The 16,521-nt window shown below is 42.2% G+C and overlaps 1 protein-coding gene across 2 annotated transcripts; it reads left to right on the top strand.

Moving 5' to 3' along the window:
• Positions 1 to 229: 229 nt before the first annotated feature.
• Positions 230 to 4,417, top strand: LOC135257059 (alpha-1,6-mannosyl-glycoprotein 2-beta-N-acetylglucosaminyltransferase-like). 2 transcript variants are annotated; one of them, XM_064339463.1, is made up of 2 exons: positions 230 to 421; positions 2,561 to 4,417. In XM_064339463.1, the coding sequence occupies exon 2, from the start codon at positions 2,872 to 2,874 to the stop codon at positions 4,198 to 4,200; it is 1,329 nt and encodes a 442-aa protein (XP_064195533.1). In that variant the 5' UTR covers positions 230 to 421; positions 2,561 to 2,871; the 3' UTR covers positions 4,201 to 4,417. The 2 variants fall into 2 exon arrangements, with proteins under 2 accessions (XP_064195533.1, XP_064195534.1); XM_064339464.1 differs by lacking the exon at positions 230 to 421 and adding an exon at positions 561 to 782.
• The last annotated feature ends 12,104 nt before the right edge of the window (positions 4,418 to 16,521 follow it).

The raw sequence follows: 16,521 nt of genomic DNA, 5'->3' as shown, positions 1-16,521 counted from the left end.
GCACATACGGTTGTATTAATTTCAAATCAAAAATTGTGTAGTACACAGCCAAATTAAGAAAAAGTACATCTTTGTCTCAGACATTATGACGCTCACTGTATATCCCGATAGTAAGTAATACAATGTAATATTGAATATGCTTGAAACGCAAATTAGGGATTATTCACCTGTACGATTTGTCCTCATGAGAAATTAAATGATTGAGCGCGTACAATTGGGAGGAGGAAGGCGCTATTCAGAGGGGGCGTGACAATGGTGTTCGTCTCCAAAGCCCCCAAAGGATGTGCGACGTTAATGCATTGTGAGGTACTTAATGTGGTGTTCGCTGTGAAAACTGAATCGGAGGGGAAAGAAGGAAGAATAAAGCGAAGCGAAAACAATTTGGAGAGAAGCTGCGCCGCAGGACAGCGTCGGCGTTGAGGTGATGCATCTATATTTGGCTTACTTTTAACAGGGTTGAATAATGTTTGCAGCAATCGCCATTAGCCTAACTGTAGAAGGATGCCCCCCTTCCAGTTAGCTAGCAAATGAATAATAACCATTATTTATGGGTCGGTAAGCCACTTTGTCAACGTTATGCATGACGCTATGCCACCTTTACGCAATGCAAGCTTACTTGCTAGTTAGCTGTTTATCTTAATATAGCTTTCATATGGTAGAAGCTTACCTCACTGTTCGTTGGCTGTTTTACAACCAGCCTAACCAACGATAGCTTGTTATCTTTCTTGCTGGCTTGGTAGTTATCGGATATTCGTCGCCTACGCGCCCGTAGTAGACACCAGGTAGGCTATTTAATTCGCCTGCCGTAAACGTAGACTATTCGGTGGATATAGATTTAAAGGTTACATCTGGTTTAGAAACGCATTTTTATTTGGGCGGAAAATGTATCACTAGCTGCAGTTCTAATTGTGATTTTAGAAAACAAGCCAACTAGCCTAAAATTTTAAATTGCCAGGAGATGAAGTGGATAAATATATACTGCTAAGATTAGCGTGATATCGCTGTAGCTGTTATCTATTTTTTCTCTCTTTTTTGCTACCTAGAGTGGTCATCCTAATGTAGACTAGTGTTTGTGTTTTGCCCGAAATAACCAACCACCACCGTCGCATACATTTGTAAACAAATAATGCTAATTATACATAACTGTGAATGTAAACTGAACATACTGGCACATACCTTTCTTTAAAGTAAAGTTAATTTGCTGTACCCAGCACAGTATATAGTAGTCTACATAATACATAAGCAAGTCGGGAGGGGGCAGACTGAGAAATCAATAAATTAGGTGGACTGAATGTGAACGACAGCGTGAAAACCACCATTGCCCCGAGGTGTAGCGGCAAGTGCTGATCAAGTGGCTAAGTACCAAGACATGCAGTGTTGATCATGACACTATCGTGCAGAAAAGCTTGTGCGCGGAGGATTCTACTGTAACTGTAGCCAGTGGCGTTGCTGTTAATCCGCATTCTCTCGCAGAACGGGCAACAGCGGTGGTATTGTGGGACAGTGATTAGAAAATGATGAATCGGGTAGTCCAGTCAATTTGTGGCTGAATATTCAAAAAAGATTACGTTTTTGTCTCAGTCATGTTTTAAACGGGAATATCTTGAATTACGTGACACATTGGTAATATACAGAATGCTTTTTAATTCAGATGCGTATTTTAAAGGAGGGGCGCACAGCTCCGGTCCTGGAGGGTTGGTCTGCGTGCTGGTTTTTGTTCCAACCAATTACCTTGGTTTTCGTCTTCTGACAGTTCTATGAACTATGCTGGTTCACTCCTGTACTTGAGCAGTCAAATCTTCAGGATGCACACCCAGTCTGCTGCTGTGGCAATCTGTACAAATGTCAGATCAAGATATGATTGGGCTAATTTAATAATTAAGCGCATAAGTTAGCACACATTCCTAAAATGGAGAGGCCCTTGTTGTGCATCCCTGTGATGTGTGATTTAAGTATTTCAGCTTTCCTTTTTCTATATCGATGTCCATTTCCATAGATTTTTTAGAGATTGTCTTGATATACTGTTGGATGTTTCCGGGAGTGATTCCCAGTGGAAGGGTAGAACAGCAGTGTCTTACCCAGGGCTTGAGACTGCTACCACAGTACACTACTACACTACACTTTTGCTCTTGCTATTTTTAATGGCATGCAAAGAACATTGTTCACTTTGAATAACCATAAAAATATTCTTTCGCAAATTCTATTTTAAAGAACATAAACAGGTTTTTGTCTTACACTGTGCGTTTTTCCACATACATAATATAAAGACTATATTAACAGTTGTTTGTGTAATCTTGCCCTTGCAATGAAATGTTACTCAGTTATTCTTTGTTTTGTCTCTGATAATGGTACATGCATGGAATGTGGAACAGACATTTATAATATGCTGAGCAGATTTGACTAAATTGAGCCTTCTTTGTGCTCAGTAGCAATTTAGGTAGTGCCCCTCAACCAAATTATCCTCATTAGTTATGAAAAGCACACGCGTGGCAGTTTGCCTCCAGCTGGAGAAAGAGGCTGGGAGAATTAATCTACCCTTTGTTCTCTGTCATTTTCAAAGGGACGTCTGTGGCCTGGTTCAAGCAAAAAAGTTTCTGGGATGCCAAGCTGTAGACTTTCTGTGGACAAACACGTGCCCTGCTTCTTGGGGCGTGGTCACAGACTCTCGAAAGGGGTCTGTGTTCCCGACATTCCAAGAGCCAAACACAATGTTAAAGAACCACAGATAACAGGCACAGTGTTTTTAAGCACAGTTTTTCTCTGAAATGTGCCTGTAGAAACAGAGACATATTATCTTTTTTAAAATATTAATCGTTGACTAATATTTTGATTAAAAAAAAAAAAAAAAAACAACAAAACCTTTCCATCTTTATGAAAACGACTCGCTCCCCATCACTGCCTGAGATGAGATTCCGGATCTACAAGAGGAAGGTGGTCATACTGATCATGGTGATGCTGGCTTGTGGCTTCGCTTTTTGGAGCGGCAGCAGGCAGAAGAAAGGCGAGGTGTTCTCCAAGGAGCTGCCGAGGGCCAGCCCGGTGCAGGCGACCCCCGCTAACCGGAGACCGAGCAACGAAAGTCACCTGGAGCCAGCGGTCAAAGCAGAGGCGGACAACATGACTTTAGTGTACAGGGCGACCGTGTTCCAGCTGAACTTCGACCAAACCATCAGGAACGAGGACAAGTTCAGAAAGCGGCCAAAAGACGACCTGGTGGTGGTGGTCCAGGTTCACAACAGACTTGAAAATCTGAAACTGTTGATCGAGTCCCTTCGGAGAGTGAGGGGCATCGAGACTGTGCTGCTTATATTTAGCCATGACTACTGGTCGCCAGAGATCAACCAGATAATCGCCGCCATCGATTTTTGCCCGGTCCTCCAGATTTTTTTCCCCTTCAGCATCCAGCTCTACCCTCAAGAGTTCCCAGGGAATGACCCCAGAGACTGCCCAAGAGACATTCCCAAGATAGACGCCTTAAGGCTGGGTTGCAACAATGCAGAGTACCCCGACTCATTCGGCCACTACAGAGAAGCCAAATTCTCCCAGACCAAACACCACTGGTGGTGGAAGCTAAACTTTGTCTGGGAAAAGGTCAATGTGTTGAAAGACCACAATGGACTGGTGCTGCTCATTGAAGATGACCACTTCCTCTCGCCTGACTTCTACTACCTCCTCAAGAAGATGTCCTCTCTCAAGAGAGAGCAGTGCCCGGACTGCGACATCCTCTCACTGGGGGGATATGGGCACGTCGGCTATTCCAGCAAGGCAAACAAAGTGGAGGTGAAGGCCTGGAAGTCCACAGAGCACAACATGGGAATGGCCTTGAGCAGACAGACTTACCTGAGGCTCATGCAGTGCGCAGACACCTTCTGCACCTACGATGACTACAACTGGGATTGGTCCCTGCAGCACCTCACCGTCGCTTGCCTGCCCTCCTTCTGGAAGGTCATGGTGAGCGAGGCGCCCCGCATCTTCCATGCCGGGGAGTGCGGGGTGCACCACAACAAGGCCTGCATGCCGTCTGGCCAGAAGACCATGATCGACAGAGTCCTCCAGGGCAGCAGCAACCAGCTGTTTCCAAAGAGCTTGCTCATCACCAAGAGACTGCCTGCCGTTGGGGTGTCTCCCCAAGTCAAGAATGGGGGCTGGGGGGACATCAGGGACCACGAACTTTGCAAAAGCTACCACAAGTTACAGTGACATTGCTTGACGATAGTTGCATCCTCTTTTAGAGAAAAAAAAAACAAAAGAAAAGCCTGAATTTACCTATTTTTCATGTATGGATAGTTTCCTTGCCTGTCACTTTACAGGGCTGACCAAATTAAAGCAAATGTTTTGAGGCTTCAACATAATAAAGCACACATGTTTTGGGGCTTCTACTTCTTTACATAATAAAGTAAATATTTTTGCTTGTGAATGGTAGTAGTTGTGGGGGTGAGTTTTAATGAGTGTCGATTATTTAGCGTTTTGTTGGTTGAGGTACAAGCATACTACATCCACAAGGGTTAAAATATTAAGAGTAAAAATCCCTTGGACAGGTGAAATGTGTGTCAGCTTTCAAGATAAAAAAGCATTCATTCCTGTCAGTAACATTCAGAAACTAAATATCTGATCATGAAAGAATTATACATGCATCCACAAGAACCCGAAACGCTTAAGTACCACCATATTAATAAATAAAGAAAGAGTAAGGAATAAATTGGGCTCTTGCATTAACTTTGCTTTTTTTAATATGGGCACAGGAACACTGATGCAGTTTTTTTGCTGGCTTTAGTGACAGAACTGAAACGTGTTGGCGGAGGACCAGTTCACTGACAGCCACAGGGGAAATGACTGATGGCCTGTTCCACATGACAGACCTGTCCAATAAAAACAGAATTACGGCGGCTGATATCAGACCTGTCCTGCTAAAGCATTAGTCTTCGGCGCAGTGACACAGCGCGTGGTTTAGATCACGCACTGACTGTGCCAGCGCCACCTGCGCAGTTGGCCACTGCGTCGCCCAGGGAGCGAGCGCTCCACTTCTAGTTTATTTCCTGCCTAATAGCACAAGGAGTGCAGTTCTGTGGAACAATAACTGCATAGCGCAGCTTGTGGACTGTGGAATGAAAAGAAGCAGGAGCTGGCTCAACCTGCTTTTGAGGATACGCATGCTATGATAGGCTGCACCCTTTCAAACAGTGAATTTTGCAGATTGGACAGGCTTACAAATATTATTAGCAAATTGTTGAGGCATGGGTGGTGTGCTGGGTATTTCATCTGCAGGCTTTAGTGTATTTCACAGAGGACCCATCATTATGTGCATTAGCCTGCAAAAGAAGAACTGTTGAAACAGTCATGTGTGCAAAATTCACCTAATTTTAACACAACGCCATAGATGCATTCCACCATTCATTGTCCAATTGTGAGTATAAAATTTCTCATGTTATCTTACTCTCTCAACATCAAGACATAAATCAGAGGGTTTTGTTTTTGCTGCAACACCCAAGAATGATTTGATTTAGAGATGGCAAAAAATAAATAAAAATAGTCATCCAAAGTAAAGCTTGAATAAGTTAAGTCTACTTTACAACAAACATCAGTGTGAATATACCAGGTTTATGAGTATCTAGAAAGTGATAGAAACAATACCAGTGAGGTATAGTTAGTGGTCTTTGTTAATGACAGCAATATAAATATATATATATATCCCCCATGTGATAATCCTCTTTTTGTGTCTTTCAAATATAGTCTGTGTATGAAGGAAAGGAGCCGTAGGTAGAGTGGTGTTCCAAAAGCAGACACTTTGGGCGGCCCTGGCTATCATTAGAGAATGAAGCAGCAACCTTGTTCCCATCTATACCATTCATTTACACAAACAAGGCAACTGCAACATGTCATTGGACAAAATCAATGTTGTCCAGCTCAGATGGGCACTGAAGGCTCTGACCTTCACATCTGATCTGGAAAATATAGTGCTTTCAAATTTGAAACCCTTTTTGGAGGTGGCTCCAAATGGGTTTTTTTCAAAACAGGTGACAGACAATCAATAGGGTCAACATTGATTGGATGTCCAGGATACAATGTTTAAAGGCCTGTGTTTTATATTATTCTCAGTGGAACTCTGGCAAAGAAAGCCTGAAATTGGCTTCAAGCAAGTTAGTGTTCCAAATAGCAGTTTGAAATTGACTGTAAAATATGAGTGCTATCACAACAGTGTCAGGGCTAATTCATCAGGCTAACAATGTTGTCACTGTTCAGAATCATAATCATGTCAACATCCAAGTCTGGATTAAACTGAAACTTTGAGTGAAGTGAAAATCCGTCTTCCTTTGCATAACCTTCCGAATTACTTGATTCTTTGTATTTTTGGAATTTTCTGGGTTTTTTTTTTCTCTCAGAAAATCCAACCAAATTATATATGTAATACAATACATATATTATAATGTATACATACAGTGAGCTCCATAACGTTTGGGACAGACATGTTTTTTCTTGATTTGGCTCTGTACTCCACAATTTTTGATTTGTAATCATACATGATTAAAGTGAAAACTTCAGCTTGTATTAAAGGTTATTGTAACAAAGGTTCAATGGTCCTCCTCTCAAACCACACAGTCCATAAGTGTTAGACACACAGGTTTTAGTTTGGTGGCACAAAATGAACAAAAACACAAAAGGAACGGAAGCTTAATTTTAAACTTACTCTTATATATACACATTCGAAATTAGATGACTAGATAAGGCCATACAAACACACACAAAAAATGTCAGAGTTATAATGTATAATGGGTGAAGAGGCAAGTAATAAGGGGTTGATTTTTGCTCAGAATGGAGCTAAATTCTAGCTGTGTGACAGCACTATTAATAAATGCTTGAGTTGTCAGTGTCCCTTTTGTCTAAATGAGAGCGAAAAGGCATGTTATCTATTTTGATCCACTCAGTGGAAACCAGGACAAGGCAGTCTGAGGTCCCACAATGGGCACTTTTCCAAAAGCAGTATGCTACACCCAAGTGATCGATTTCAGGAAAATCACATCCCTACTACCTGCTCTGAGAGGAGTTCTTCACACAATACGCTGTCGCTGCATTTTTCTCCCCGCCAAAGGAGCAGTTCTGCACAGCAGATATATTTACCATGTTAAGTTTATGATTCTACGTAGGAGCATGAATTTTTCCACCTGGTCCAATACAAAATGGAGGTATTATTTACTGCCATTGTTGATGCTGTGAACTTGAGCTGAAATGCCTACGGATGTGATTTTCCGAAGAGGAAGTATTATCCATTTTCCGGTCACTCAGCAGAACTCCAGTTCTGATATTTTCTCAAATTACATCGTCTGGTATGTATTTAGACTGGGTTTGCACATAAATAGTCACCAGCAAGGGTATTCATGAAATTCCTTTTCCAGGCCTGCAACAAAATGTCAATTAACTTAGAGATGCCAAATCAAGTAGTCGAAGGATCATTATTTTTAAATGTCCACGTATCACATGCTTAAATTCCCTTTTGTGACTTTGAGATGAATGTAACTACGTTAGCAACGGGTAAGCCCATATAAACTAAAACAGTGATGGTTTCATATGACAAATTGCTGCTTCAGTAATATACTGTAGTTTACAACATCTGTTCATATCGTGTCAGACAACCCACAGTGCACCAGCTTTGCAGTACGGTTGCATTAATCAAATTTTCTTTAATTCAGTGGGCTCTCTTCGTAAATGATTAGAAAACTGCCTACTCCTCCACACAAGGCAGCTTGTAAAATGAGTGGTGGTTCTCAGAAAAAGTAGAAATTTCCCTTCCTGTTGATTGTGCATGCTAGAATTAATTTCAGGAAGTCCATAATTTCAAGAAGTCAGCAACAGGGGTGTTTTCCTATCTGCAGTGCCATGAATTCTTACAAAATGAGATTAATACAGGGCCCCTGGTGAGACATCAGTCAAGCAGGCAATGAATCAATAAAACGATACTCAACATGGCCCTTTTAAATTCATATACAAAATTAATTCAGTTGTGGATATATACTGAGGTAATGACTGCTGCACAGAGTTTACAACCACCCGCTGCAACTAAGCACCCACAGGATCTCTGCACCTGAAAGAAGAAAGCAGACAGAGATGTGTTTTACTGCACAACATTCAACTGTACCATTTAGAATGTGTAGTCTCTACCTCCCCACAACTCAACGACATCACAGTCATGTGACACAACACGGGAGAGCTGCTGAGGGAGAATTTTAATGGCACTGGTACTACTAAACATTGATTTTTTGTGGGAAGGCAGAGATCCAGCTGTACCATCACAGAAAGAAGGTGAAAACAAAACAACTGAATTGGAATTGCAGTCCTTTTCAGGGGTTCTTGGTGATTTGGAATTGTAGTCCTTTTCAGGGGTTCTTGGTGGGTTGGAAATGCAGTACTTTTCATGGGTTTTTGGATACCTTCTCTGAATTTAAAAGGAATGCTCATTACTGCAGTGCCTTAGATTTTTTCAACCCACATTATGGACAATGCATTGCTTGCATCAGAATGTGAAATTAACTACACTTCAGTATAGTGCTTCAGTATATATCCAGCTGTATAAATGGATGCAATTTATACTCTCTGGACAAGAGCGTCTGCTAAATGCCTGAAATGTAATGTAATATAGGAAACTGCATCATGCACTTACTTTAAATCCATTCCAACAGGCACTTAAAAAAAAAACTGAAGCACAATGTTATTTTTGGAGTCGGATGAGCAGCCCGGCTGGCTGAGGTGCTTTCTTTCATGACTCAGAAGGAACCCTGACTGTGGCAGCACCAATTGGCTGGCAATTATGGGGGGAAGTGCGTATTTGACCATACATTTTCCCAAGGAGGGATGGTTTCAGAGGCTGTTCCCTTCCTCATCCCTCAACGAAAACTCTGTTAGTCGATCATCCACCAGCATTCCAAATGGACGGGGGCACTGAAGAGGAAAAATGGACGGAATAAAAACTCATTAACAAGCATGCAGTGGTGCCCCATGGTAGTTTGCAGATTGGGTCGGCCTGGCCCGAAGGGGTCCGCAGAGAGAGAGAATGCGCATGCATCATTCACACACTTTTCACAGCCTGTTAACTAGCAGGATTGAAACAGACAGCCAATCGATTCTCACAGTACGGACTTAGATCAAGAAACCGGAGCGCTGAGAACACAAATCATAAATAATCTATAAAGGAGATGGATTGACCTACATGCAACTAGAGAAATCTCCTTGAGTTACACTCTCAAATGATTGAAATTTGTGGACACTACACAAATAACTAGATTGCGTAAACGGGTACCTAAGACTGCTTTCAGGAAATGGCACACACAAATTCATTGGCTCTCAAAAACCTGACCTGCATATACGTTACTACCAAAACCTTTCCTTGTCTTTTACTGTCTCTGACAGAGCAATACTGGATGCTGAATGGAGCCATACACATTACAGTGTGCAGTGTTGAGTTTCATTAATCATTGTGGTAGCTCCATTAAAAATCAGAGCAGAGCGAGGATTATTTTTTATGATTAATGAATGTATACAAGACAACAGTTACCATTTCCTTCCACCACGACAAATCCAAACCAGCAATCCAGTTTCTGTTATAAGACATTATTAATCCGTGAGTGGTATGGTGGTGCAGTGGGGCAGCAAGAAGGTCCTGGGTTTGAATCCCGGCCTGTGTGCAGTTTGCATATTTTCCCCGTGTCTGTGTGGGTCTCCTCCAGGTACTCCGGTTTTCTCCCACAGTCCAAAGACATGCAGGTAGACTAATTGAAGACTAAATTGCCCATGTGTGTGAGTGAATGGTGCACGAATGGTGTGTGTGCCGTGTGATAGACTGGCAACCTGTCCAGGGTATATTCCTGCCTCTTGCCCAATGCACGCTGGGCTAGGCTCCAGCACCCCCCGTGACCCTGACCAGGAATAAGCAGGTATAGATAATGGATGGATGCACATGATTAACCCACCATCAGATATATAGATATCTTTCTGTGACTGAACTGAGAAACAACCAGAGGGCCCTCCAAAAAAACAAAGGAAGAGGTTAAGATTGCGATACCTTTGTAGACCCCGTGTGAAAAGTTGGGTATTAAAGACTAAATAAATGGTGTTTATTAAATACGTTTGCTGTGAGTCTGAAGGCATAGCATTTAAATGTATTGTTTCTGTTGTACAAGTGCATAGACAGGACTGGAATAAAAAGGGAATAAAAAACTGGATTCAGCGAACTGTGTCTCAAAATCATTTAATACATATTTGAAGTTTTCCAATGGTCGAATGAGATGTCGCACTTCTCAAAATAATCTGAGGGGTGGAGGGTGCCCATAACAAAATGGCATCATGTGGAATAATGTTTCAAATGCAGCACTGCATTCAGTTTCAGCCTAAAATGTTGTTTTTACTTACATTGGGAATGTGTAGTTCTTCGTGGTTCACTCCTCCTTCTTTCACATTAGCAGACTCTGATGCTCCCTGGAATCCCGACAGCGTTACTGCACTTCCTCTCCGCGGGGTGAGGGAGGGACAGCGGGCACAAAGGAAGCCGTGTCCGACGCGTCGGTTCAGTAGAGCCCCTACTGTCTCTATTGTCACAGCCCGGGCTTTGATGGATGAGGCCGTTGGTGGCGGCACCGGGAGACCTGGTCGCTGCCAGACGCCACCGGTGCCGTCCTCACACCCCCGCCTCTCAGCCTGGCACGGCCACCCCCTCCATACCCTTCGCCCGCTCCCTTGGGACCCCACCCTAATGAGCCGTTTGTGACTGGCAGGTCAAGGGACCAGCACCTGCTCTTGCAAAGCACTTATACCAGGCTCCTCTCACTTTGGGGCTGCCACTCTCCTTTAACATCCTTAAGCAGTGTGCTGGTAAAATTTAGGGAAAAAACAACAGTTATGGTTTGAAAGCTCTTTAAAAATCCCCAAGAGTATAACGTTTGAATCTTTTCAAGGGTTTTTTTTGTTTGTTTGTTTTCTTTAAATGCTTCATTCCCTCAGAAACAGACGCTGGATTAGAATCAATAGTCTCCTCACTATTCTAACAGTTAGGGTTGATAAGATGTGTGCTTTGCGGTTCTTAATGGGAGAATGAGACTTCATGAAGTCCGTAATGGCTGAAGCTAGCACTTAATCTACTGCTGCCAAGTCGCAGGACCACAGCAGCAGTATTCATTTCTGGGACATGGGCAATGCAGATATTTAGTCTTTGAAGGACTCAAATTTGCGGAGCTGGCCTGGGACCAAACGTCGGAGTTATAATTACACGTTTTTAAAATCCGAGCGCTCGTCACAGTCGAACTGGGTAGCGCAGGCGCCAGTTTCTGGGTTAAGCCACAAGGGAATTTTGAATCCTGTCTTATATCGCTGCCAATTACCTCCCCCCCACCCCTCCCCTTTTTATGCAAGATGCTGGCAGCTCAGGTCCCAGAGGCAGAGGGAAGGAGATTACAGTTGTTTAATGTCACGCAACATTGACTTTTATCATTGGGGAAAGAGAATGGGCTGTCACATTTGTGGAGAGGAACAGGATCGCTTGCCGGTGGTGACGCTGGCTCTTCACGTCATGCCGGCATCGCACTAGACCAGAGGTGGACAACGAGGGCCGTACCCGTTTCTGGTTTTAATTAAGCCTGACATGCGCCATCTGACATTTTAGCTACATTTCTTGACAAGCTTGTGAATGTCAGCTGAAGACTGTTCTTTCGTCTCCGTATGAAATGTTTTTTCTTTGATCTAATTCACGAGTGAACCAGTGTTGGTGTATACAGCCTATAAGTTCATTTATCCTGGTCAATGGGTGGAAACGGAAACCCGCATACACACCGGCCCTTCAGGATTGGAATTTCCCACCCCTCTAGACCCTCAGGTGAACTCATTGTGCCCCCTCACAATGCCCCTTACCCCGCCCTAAGTTATCAGACCGCTCTGGCCTTGTACCTCTCCTGGTTCAAGCTCATGCCACCTGGAGGCCTAGATGCATCACCAGGCCCCTTCGAATTGCATATTACTATACATGTCTCTGATTGGACTGCCATATTTTCCCAGATAATTTAGCTACCTCTGACTGTGACCTGCCCAGCCCATTTTATTGTTTCCTCCACTAGGTCCCTCATTATATTCATTCAATCTTAACTATTACACTGGGCCAGACAATGGAGGATTTTTTCTTCCCACTGTTTTATTTATTTATTTTTTTAAATCTCAATTTCTTGCTTTTTAGGGGTCCAGGCCTGTTTTTTTTTTCTCGCAATTTTCAAAAGTGCTATGCAAATAAATTTGAACTGAATATTCGATTTGATCGGTTCTCTCCACCTATATTCACATCACCTCATGGCCCACCTCAGCAGCCCTCCCTCCCAGCCCACAGCCTGGAAAGCCCTGCTTCAGACGAGGCTCCTTCCCCTCCACTTTAATGGACAGTAACATCGGATTTGCAGCGGTGCTTCCTGTCAGGGTCGCCGCGTTTGAAGTGTAGCCGCGGTGGTCTCGGGAGGCGGAGGTAATGGGCTTCGCACAGAATTCTCAGGGAATTGCTGCTGCTTGTCACCCGGCTGAAGGTGACAGCCAAATTAACCTTCCCCGATCTACGTGTCAGTAAGGAGAGGGAGCAGGGCACGAGGTGATGTGCGCTTCGCGGGCTTCGATGCCTCTCATCCTCTGTTCCTTATTCTCTCCGTCCCAGTGCTAATAGATATGAATTAATACCACCTCGTTTACGGTCCCTCCCCAGGGTGTCTTACCGCTGCAATCCAACACTTTTTCTCTCTACCTCGGACTATGGAAGCACTGCGGTGCTCCAATTCTGGTTGCTTCTGCAAACCCGTTATTTATATAAGCCATTGTTTCTTCAACTGTATTTACTTGTTTGTGCATCATCAGTAAGACTATGGTGCCATAGTCAGATATAGGTTCAGTTTCTACTGAAACACAGAGTGTTTGAGAGTATGCACAATTCTATCAAGCAATACTACTCAGTTTTTCCATTCTGCAAGCTCTGTTTGGGTTTGCAGATTTCCAAGCATGCTAAATTCAGCTCAGTGTTCTCCGTAGCACAGGGAGATACAAACTGTGTAAAAATAGACTGTTGCAACTTGCAAGAAAAATAGACTGTTGCATGATGACCATCTAACATCTATATTCAAATAAATTAAGGACTGCATTAATTAATTTTGTTTCATTGATTTCTTTGCATGAACAAATGCAACCAATGCATTTGTTACACATACAGCCTGATGTGTTCATTTGCCATAGCTTAAAAACACAAAGGTTCGTATTTGTATTTCATTGCTGGAAGACAGGGACCGGACAATATAAAGTGGTCAATCTGCAGTGCAGGTGATGTGGCACAAATCTTAAGACCACTACCTTTCATGTTTTGAAAAAACAGCTCTCAACTCCAATCATGGCACCAGTTTTCAGGCCACTTTTTTTTCTGTTTTTTTTGTATTATTCAATCTTTAAAAGTTTAAAGGTTTGGTAGATTGAATCTGTGCCCACTTCAGTTTGATTTGATTAAATTGCAAATGCCCTTAAACTGGCTGAGTATGTTTAATTGAATCTATGGGGTAGTTTGTAGTGCATGGATGGGATCATTTTTATATGTATCCTATACCTTACTATTTGTGTTTATTGTATGAAAGTGATCAAAAGCAAATCTTGTGGATGACTCACCTATATGTAGGCAGAATAGATATTGGAACTTCTGAGGAAGCCCTACCTGGTAGAAATGTTGTTCTTGTTAATATGCAGTTAATAACTGTGTGGGTGCCTTCCTGGGATTTCATATATTAAGCCCTGCCCCTAGAGTTAACAAGTGGCTTCTGTGCTCAACACTGTCCGCACACGCAGCCAATCAGTGCAGCTCTCACAACACAGCCACATCTACTCTGATACATGGTTCTTATGCTCCCTGCTGAGCCCTCTGCAACATATGGGCAAAATGGTATTATAAATTACCAACAAAGGGTGATTTACAAGGTGCTCCCGAGGGAACCCAGCTCAGTTTGAGATGTGTTCACCGTCGCTCCACAGATGGTATTCAGAGCAAGTCAAAAGGTGGCTGCATTGCCCTCTGCTGGAAGAAATGGGTAACTATTTCCAATTCTTCATGAATCACGTAATTAAGTATAAATCACTTCTGTTCAGGCAGTTAAAAATAAAATGGAAAATCAATGCATTCATGAAAAGCTAATTAAGTTATTAGATTTTTTCCAGTTAATTAACTACTGCTATTAATCAATCATACATTAGATTTAATTTATATTATTAACTATTTTATTGTATCTGCAGTTATGAACTGGCTCTGGCTGAATATGTGATTATACATAGGGCCTTCAATCATAGAAACCTAAATCCTGCCTTAGCAATTTCTCACAAAAACAAGGCCTACCTTCAGACTGTAACCCAAAAGTCTTCAGTTTGTTTATTAAATAATATATAGAGTAAACCAGACAGAGCAAAATAATTTACAAAAATACGGAAGTGTTAATGGTCACATACTGATTGGTCCATAAATGTTGAAAAGTTCAACATTTTCCATATAAAGCAAGACATACTGAGGTAAATGTTCAAATGTGGCATTTGCAACAATTGCTTAAATTACTGTACTTAAAAAATACGAAAACCAACAGTACTTTTCCTTTCGCATGCAAACTGCAATAGAATAGGATGTGTTCAAGCCCACTTCCATAATCAAGCTACATTTATTGTATTTCTCTCAAAAGATGACCTTACCTCAGAATGCGTGGGCACAGGCTATATTTATACCCCGGCACCAGACTGATGTGGAAAACGAACGCAGCCAACTGGTATAACTGTATTATACGACCACAGGGTGGCACACTTCGCTATTAAATAAGGATTTCAGCCTCAAGCTTCAGCAGTTTTGCGTCCATAAACATAAGGCTTGCAGGCTGGCTAGAGTTCAGGGATACGGGTGGCCATTGTGAGCAACTGTTCTCATTTATAATCAATGGAAGGTGTGATCCGCCCCATGGTCATTCAGACCACAATTCCACCTAAGAGCAATGCTCATGGCTGGACTTGGATATGAGCCACAAGTGTGGCCAGAGGCCGAGCTCGTATGTAAATCATTATTATTATTATTATTATTAAATCTGGGCAGGTATTTATTTACCTTCACAACTGGATTAGAATAAAACATTTTATATTGAACGGTTGAGGAACATCCGTTCAGCATTCATTATAGTGGAAGACGTGACTTGGGAGCCTAACACCATCAATGTTCATGTAACTAGTGAAGCCAACCCATGCTCCCCAAGCATATGCTCTATGCTGAATGATTAGCTCAAGCAGTCTTTGAGACTTTGTGCTCCACAGAATAAGTGAGCTCTGAACAGGTATGAAAGGCCCTGCTGAGTCAGGGACAATCTCTGTAGTGTGTCGCACCATTTGCTTGTGTTAATGACATAAACAGGCGACAGGTCTCTGTATAATAATGGGGGAGGTGTTACACTAGCTAGGCTAGTGTGGAGCAGCAGGCTCTAAAGACAATTAGTGAGCTAACGTATGCATTGCCTTTAACATCATGACTACACACACACTCACACACAGTATAATCGTGGTAATGTAGTGTCACAGGAGCACACTCATAACGTCCCACACTTGCTTTTCATTATGAGACCGCCTCAGGTAAAGCAGTATTAGCCATCGACAAGGCATCCAATTTGACACAATTTTACATAAGAATATAAACTATATCCACTGTAATACTGTGTGTTTGTGCTTTCACATTGATTATAATCGTCAATAAATCTTTCTATTACAATGTGCCATTTATGCTAAGATTGATACACAGTGCTTCATAGTTTCAAAGCATGAAGAAGAAGAAAAAAAAACAATTCAATGGCAAGAATTGTGATCAAGTGAAAGGAAATCATTGGCCAGACGTTAGGCCTCATTTCAAAAGGAATATTTGTTAAACAGGAATGATTTCAAAAATGATTCCTAAACAAGTGTGTGATCCTTACCTTCCCAGTCTCCACTGACAACTACATTTTCAACCCTGCTACTGTACCATCCAAAAATTTGTGTTGTTGCAAATCCCCCAAAAAAATTCTGATACACATTTGAAAATGCATCTGCAGGGTACTGGACAAAATGTGATTAATGGGAAGAGCTCATTTGCTGGTTTCTATAATGCAACCTGCATGCAGCTATTGAACACAATGCAACACAAAGAATCTTACAAGCTAACTGCCAGCCAGTGTACTAAAGCACTGGCCTAAAATAACTGTACTTCCCAATTCTGCTTTGACCCAGCTTCGAACTGTGGCTCTTCATTTTATTTTAATAGACATGATTTTGAATGTTAAAAAAGAGCTACTGAGTCAGAAAGTTTTTTTGGCAGTATTGATAGGACCCACCTGGCACTGAAAGCACTTATTTTACAGGCTTAAATCCTCTATTTAACAGAGTCCTAGTCTTTCTCTGAGACCCGAGCTTTCTGAATAAAATAACACGTTGAACACAGCGCTATCCGTGGATACAGCGCTTCTTTAAGAGCTGAGAAGC

The sequence above is a fragment of the Anguilla rostrata genome, chromosome 6 (assembly GCF_018555375.3).
Source record: "Anguilla rostrata isolate EN2019 chromosome 6, ASM1855537v3, whole genome shotgun sequence".
In the NCBI taxonomy this organism is placed as follows: Eukaryota; Metazoa; Chordata; class Actinopteri; order Anguilliformes; family Anguillidae; genus Anguilla; species Anguilla rostrata.
The sequence above is the reverse complement of the archived record's forward strand: the minus strand, read 5'-3'. Positions and strand labels throughout refer to the sequence as shown.

Bases quoted from the DNA above. Each gene is read 5' to 3' on its own strand.
- LOC135257059 (XM_064339463.1), top strand. From the start codon at position 2,872: ATGAAAACGACTCGCTCCCCATCACTGCCTGAGATGAGATTCCGGATC.